Below are 6,603 nucleotides of genomic sequence, written 5' to 3' on the forward strand. Positions count from 1 at the left end.
CCATGCCCTTCAGCTTCAGCCTGGGATTTCCCCCAACTGTTGGATTAGGAGTTACAAGACCTGGGTTTAGTTTCTGCTCTCCCATTCATCGGTGGTGTGATCTCAGGCAAGTTGCTTCCCTTCTCAGTGTCTGTTCCAGGCGTGGAAAATGGAGGGCGTTGGTCCTTTGTACTTTGGCACTACATGCTACGATGGAAGAAGCCAACAGGAAAAGGAAACGTAGGAATGCGGCGCAGAGGTGAATCCTCTTCTCCTCTGAGTCTCAATTTCCTCATCTGTTAAAAATGGGAATCAGGCAGACCTACCTCACATGGACTGTTGAGTGCACTAAAAAAGATAATGCACGAAAAGTACTTAGCCCTTGTCCAGGCCCGTAGTAAGTGCTCAATAAACACGAGCTCTTCTTCATTCCTATTACTCATACTCTGACAGAGCTCCACCATGCTTGGCTTCCTGAAACTTCCACTTCTGGTAAGGTCAAAGCACCATGTTTGCAGGAAGATGAGTGATCAAAACAGAAGAAAGGGAGTCAAACAAAATTACTGCCTAACAGGAATGTGTGCTGTTGCCCTTTATTGGTTTTACATATGAGTTAGTTTACGAATACTTTCAGGAGCATGTAAGTGTGAAATTGGAAAGCGTCACTCCAAGACTGCCACGAGCCACCGCACTGGCGATATAAAAGGGGGAGGAGGAGGGAACAGGGTGGGCCAGGGGAAGGGAGAAAAGGACAGAGGCAGGAAGGAAAGTAAGGTGACCCCGAAGTGTGGAAGGACAAAAAGATACGGGTCTGGGAAAAAAAAAACAACAACAGATTTTAAAGTTCAAAGCCCATTCGTCCAGAGTTACTGTTGAGCACACACTCTCATTTGACTTTTTAAACACGTCCCACCCCCTACCTCCGCTTTCAACCGAGCCATTTCCTCTGCGTGCAGTTCCCATTCCTGGCCATGGACACTGCTTAAGGCCTGCCTCAGTTTTCAGGCCAAGCTCAAATTTTCTTTTCTTTCCGAAGTAATTGTAAAGCATTCCTGCTTCATGAAAATTCAGACTCTGGGTCAGCAAGACCTGCTTTGGAATCATGCTGAGTGAACTTGAGGCAAGTTTCTTACTCTTTCTAAACCTCAGTTTCCCAGTCTGTAAACCCCAGATACGTAACAACAAATTCACAGACAACAAATAATTAATGAGATAATGCACGTGAAGTGTTCAACCACCTGCCCGATAAATGTCAACTGCTAGTATTTTCTCTGTCCAGTTTTCTCCAGGCCTCGAATGTAGCTCCCATCCCCCTGAACCAGAATTACTGACAAGCACGGCTGCCCATCCTCACTGTCCCAGAGGAAGGGAACCATGCTTTTATTTATCTCTAAATCCCCCCAAAGAACCTAGACTACCTAACATGCAGTACTCCATGAACACCATGTGGATTGAACGCACTAATGTCAATCCTCGAGCTTGTGATAGTTTACTACTATTTCAAGTAGAAGAAAAAACATCCCCAACAGTCAGCTCCAGGTGACCAGATGATCCTGGCAAGGTCCCCTGTCTTGGCTGGGATGACTGCGAAGTTCTCCAGGATCTCATTTTGGGGCTGGAACCCTCTGCTCCAATAATAATGAACACAAGGACAATAAATCACCAACACGTACTGAGGACTTACTATGTCCCAAACACTACTTCCGAGTGCTTTATCTAATCTCTGAGAAATCACTTAATCCATGGAAAAATGCCAATTCTTATCCCCACTTTACAGAGGAGGAAACTGAACAGGGTGACCAACTGTCTCGGTTTGCCTGGGTCTGAGACAGTTCCTGGGATGCAAGATTATCAATGCTAAAACCAGAAAAGTCCGAGGCACAAGAGGATGAGTGTGCCCTAACTATCAAGCCATTAAGTAAAAACCCCTGGGTTAATGAGTGGCCATACCAGAATACAGGACCCCCACCACCTCTCTGCCTATAGCTGGCCATATGAACTTGGGCACATCATTTATCATCTCTGGGCCTTAGATGTTTTCATCTTCAAAATAAGGGGTCAAACTAAATCAGCAGACAAAACTAATTGATTAAGCCACTCCTCCCATTCTGCCCAACTTGGGCTTCAGAATCCTTCTCAACCCAATGTGCTGGGCATTCATTCCAACCCACTTGTAGGAAGTGACGCTTACCATGATCTCTGAAGCTGCCAACTTTACCTTCATTGTCTCTTGGCACTAAACTAGCTTCTGGTCTCACAGGATTCGGCAGATTAACATCCAAGGACAGAGACAGATAGAGGGCAGCAGTAGTGACAATGGAGGGGACAGTTTCCAGAGACAGGGCACTCCCTGAATCCAGCCCTGTGTTATGTCCCCCTCAAAGCAGAGTATGGTGAATGAGAGAGTAAGGGCTCTGGAGAAACTGGGCTCAGAATCCTGGCTCACCATTTACTAGCTACGTGACCTTGGGCAAGGTACTTGACCTCTGTTTCTCAATTTCTTCAACTACAGAGTGAGGATTTGTAACAGCAGCTACCTCACGGGGTCATTACAAGGATTCAGTAAGTTAATATGGGTAAAGTGCTTAGGATATAGTAAGTGCTATATACATTATTAGAATCCTCAAAACCACTCTGGGGTGGATATTACTATTTAACCTATGTGCCTGTTACTTAACCAATGTGCCTAACGTCACATTGCAGCTAGTTAAAGCTGGATTCAAATACTGATTCCAACTCTTTTGCTTTTGCCACACTGCATCTCAGTAAACACTCAAATACTTACTGAAAGAATCAATGTTGAAAAAAAAGTGATTCTTAATTATATGCAGGGACTTGCCAACCTGAGGCCACTGTACTCCTACCTTCAATAACTGCTTATTCTCTATGAGCACTGCTTTCCTAGCTGGCTCTAGAACCTTTTTTTTTTTTTAATGTTTATTTTTATGTTTGTTTATTTCTGACACAGAGAGAGACAGAGCGTGAGCGGGGGAGGGGCAGAGAGAGAGGGAAACAGAATCCGAAGCGGCTCCAGGCTCTGAGCTGTCAGCACAGAGCCCGACACGGGGCTCAAACCCACAAACCGCGAGATCATGACCTGAGCTGAAGTCGGTTGCTCTACCGACTGAGCCACCCAGGTGCCCCAAATGTTTGTTTATTTTTGAGAGCGAGAGAGACAGACCAGTAGCCGAGGAGGAGCAGAAAGAGAGGGAGACAGAATCTGAAGCAGGCTCCAGGCTCTGAGCTGTCAGCACAGAGCCCGACACGGGGCTGGAACTCATGGACCATGAGATCATGACCTGAGCCGAAGTCGGATGCTTTAACCGACTGAGCCACCCAGGTGCCCCTAATCTCACCTACTTTGACCCCACACCCATTCACCCCATCGGCAGGCAGACACGTGATGCCAACAGACAGGAGCATCAGGCTGCAGAAAAACAGAGCACACCGCTGAGTCTCCAACTTTTGAGAAACAGGGGAGAGAATCTTTCAGATTCTGATTATTGGTCTTCTCGTATCAGTAAAGTGAATTTTGTCATTTTAGAGATCTGTATCTTTCAGAGAATTGAGCAAACACAGATTAGGGAAAATGGGTAAAGGGATTAAGTGTCTAGGTACCTATGCTGTATCTTATCTCCCTCACTCCCCTAGGGATCCTTCTGAACATACATATCTTTTCGTCTTAATAATCATAGCTATTCACAAAAATACCTACTCTGGTAAACACTAAAATTCCTAAAGCTAATATATTTCTCATCATGTCATTATGTCCAAAGAGAGTGAGCTGGTGCCCATGTTTCTAGAGCATTCCATCTACTGTCTTTTTAAAAGCAGAGAAGGTGCTTAGCTTTACCAAAGATAGATGTGGGGCATCTCTAACACTAGCAGAAGAGACCAGAAATTGGTTTCATTCCTGCCTCTCTCCAAAGACTGCAAACCCTGGCTTTGGTGGTTACGCAGGCTGCTGGTTGGAGCTGAGCAGACAGTCTGAAGCAGGTGACATTGAACTGGTGTGTTCTTTCGTTCAGTGGCTCTACAGCAGGACACGACATGAAAAGGTCCACCGACATCCAGAGAGCAGCAAGATGTAGCGTGTCCAGCTCTCCATCTACATTTTTAGAAACCAGTTCAATGGCTCCTACCCTTCCCTGCTTACTTCAGAGATGACAAGAAAGGCAGGCAGGAAGAGAGTGATCTGGGGAAAAAAAAAAAAAAAAAAAGATAAGTGTTTTCCTCCAAAGGTTCTCATGTTGCTTATTAAAGTCGGCTCCATCAAGGTCATTCACTCTTTACATTCTAAATGGCTCCGTTTTCTGTTACACACCTGCCCACGCTGTTTCAGAGCAAAGGGACCTCTCAGCTAGTAACTGTGACTCTCACAACTCGATTACCAAGGAAGAAGCCCGGAGTTATCTAGCAGGGGAAAGGGTCCTAGCAAATTATAGCGTTTTTACCTCTGAAATTTGCTCTGTAAGAGGTGAGAGCAGATAAAAACAAACTCCCAGAGAAGGGCTGGAGAAAGGTGGAAATGCTGAATGCACTGTGAACAAAGGGGGCTGGGAAAAGGCTGCACAGGGCAGCGCTTAAGAACCCTGGCTTAGAATCTGAAAGAGCTGGGACTGTGCAAGCTGGTGTGTGTGACCTTGGAGAAATTACCTAACCACCCCCTGTGATAAAGGAATGTTTCCTCCTCTGAAAACTGGTGATAACAATAGCGTCTTCTCTCCAGGGTTGTTAGGAGGCTTCGATGAGATAATAAAAGTGAAGGGCACAGTACTGAGGGCTGGAGCTATTATTATTCACCAGCCCACCTGTCTTTGCACATCATTTTGCACTAACAGTATCTGACAACATTTACGGAGCACTCACTAAGACTAGGCACTGTGATGAACTCTGGGCTTCAGGGGAGAATTAAGCCAAGTCTTAGACTATGTTAACAAATACATCAACAATATAACAAATATATTAACAAATTATATTAACAACTGCATTGGGAGTATCAGCACTCTTTCACAGATTACAAGGACTGAAAGAGAAAATGCCTGCCTTTGCAGCGTTTAGTATAGTGCCTGACCTAGACAAAGAACTCTCACAAAGGCGGATGCTGACATCAAGGGCAAGTTCTGTTTGCCTTGGCGACAAGCGGGAGGGTGACAGAGTTAACCTGAATGGTTTTTGTTGTTGTTGTTGTTTTTACCACCCCTGTGTCGCCACATCCTTCACTACTAGCTTTCACGTCCCTGGCGAACCCCTAGCCTCCACCAGGGACTTGGCTCTTCTACAACTCTAGAAAGACCCAGGTGCTCAAGAGCTTGAAGGTTAAGATGACGAAAATAGAGAAAACTGGTCGAGCTAGCCCTTACCCCTGCGAGGACTGGCAACCGGAAGGAAGCCTGCTCAGGCCGTGGGTGCTGGTAGTGCTATTTCCTAATCTAGATGACGGGTTGCATGGACGCATTCACGTTGAGAAGATTCAACTTGTACAAATAAGATTTGTGTGCTTTTCTGTACAAATGTTACAATAAAAAATTTTAAAAATAGTGACCACCCTTCTCCAACATCCAAAGCACAGAACAGCCCTTCCTGCTGGGCATGCCACACCCGGGTCGTGAGCACAACAGGTCTGTCACCTGTGGCAGTTAGCAGCCTCCTCAGTTTACCCACCAGGGAGATGTCGAAACACCAGCATTTTTTTCCCCCTTTGGTAAAACTGGGAAGCAGTGCTCTAGAGTACCAAATGGCAGCATCTTCTTCAATCATACGAGTCTACCTTAAGGTTTTTCCTATCTAAGGTCAATTGCATTGACTCAACTTTCCATGAAATTGTTTTATCATCTCCAACAAGGAGAGTATATCACATTGATGGGTCAACACCTCTAGACTGCTCTTTACAAAACTGAGAGCCTTTGACATCACTCCGTATCTTCCTCTTTACAACGAGCAAGCATCTAGTATATGCCTCCCTCTCTCCCAATTTCCTTCTCCCACAAACGCTGGAGGGAAAACCTAAAATAAATTTCAATCATTTATCAAGTCAATGGATATAACACAGACTACATGCTGGTTTTCTCTTTGAAAGTTTATTGTTATTTAAAAAAAAAAAAACAACCCTATAACTTTTTACATTTTACATTCACCTCTCAGAACATTTAATGGTACCAGTTAATGAGGATATATAAAAAGCCCACCAGCTGCTTCAAATGGCTGCAAATATTTTACCATGTTCTGGTATTAAAGTGGTTTGAACTCTTTGGAAAAAATGGCATAACATTAAGTACCAAGATTTCAAATTCCCAAATTAGAAACAAGATTTTTAAGTCAGGAGGAAATTTAGTAAAAATTCAAGGATAAAAGGAAAGGTTAATAGAAAAACAAAAAAAAAAATATTGTAAAAAATAGGATTTCCCCCGCTACCCCAAGGTAGGTTAAAAAAAAAAAAAAATGCGACCAACCCCCTCCCCGCTCCCAGTATTTCTCTTAGAAAAGTCACCCAACCCTGAATACAGGGTCTCACACACAAAGACAAATAGCTTGATTTGCAGATCAGCCTCTGGGATCTTATACTGGCCCCAGTTAGAGGAAGGAAGGAAGGAAGGAAGGAAGGAAGGAAGGAAGGAAGGAAGG

The 6,603-nt window shown here is 44.4% G+C and overlaps 1 protein-coding gene across 7 annotated transcripts in view; it reads right to left on the minus strand.

Moving 5' to 3' along the window:
• The window catches only part of SUDS3 (SDS3 homolog, SIN3A corepressor complex component), a 110,479-nt gene that overhangs the window by 68,894 nt on the left and 34,982 nt on the right, over nt 1-6,603 (minus strand). The window contains exon 14 of one of the 7 annotated variants that reach the window (XM_049619884.1): nt 197-4,174. The exons of the other annotated variants lie outside the window; for them this stretch is intronic. Coding sequence (XP_049475841.1) covers nt 4,132-4,174 — 43 coding nt within the window. The 3' untranslated portion in view covers nt 197-4,131. Of the gene's footprint in view, nt 1-196; nt 4,175-6,603 lie in introns of those variants that run through there. 7 annotated transcript variants of the gene reach the window in all.

This window comes from Panthera uncia, assembly GCF_023721935.1.
Source record: "Panthera uncia isolate 11264 chromosome D3 unlocalized genomic scaffold, Puncia_PCG_1.0 HiC_scaffold_8, whole genome shotgun sequence".
NCBI lineage: Eukaryota > Metazoa > Chordata > Mammalia > Carnivora > Felidae > Panthera > Panthera uncia.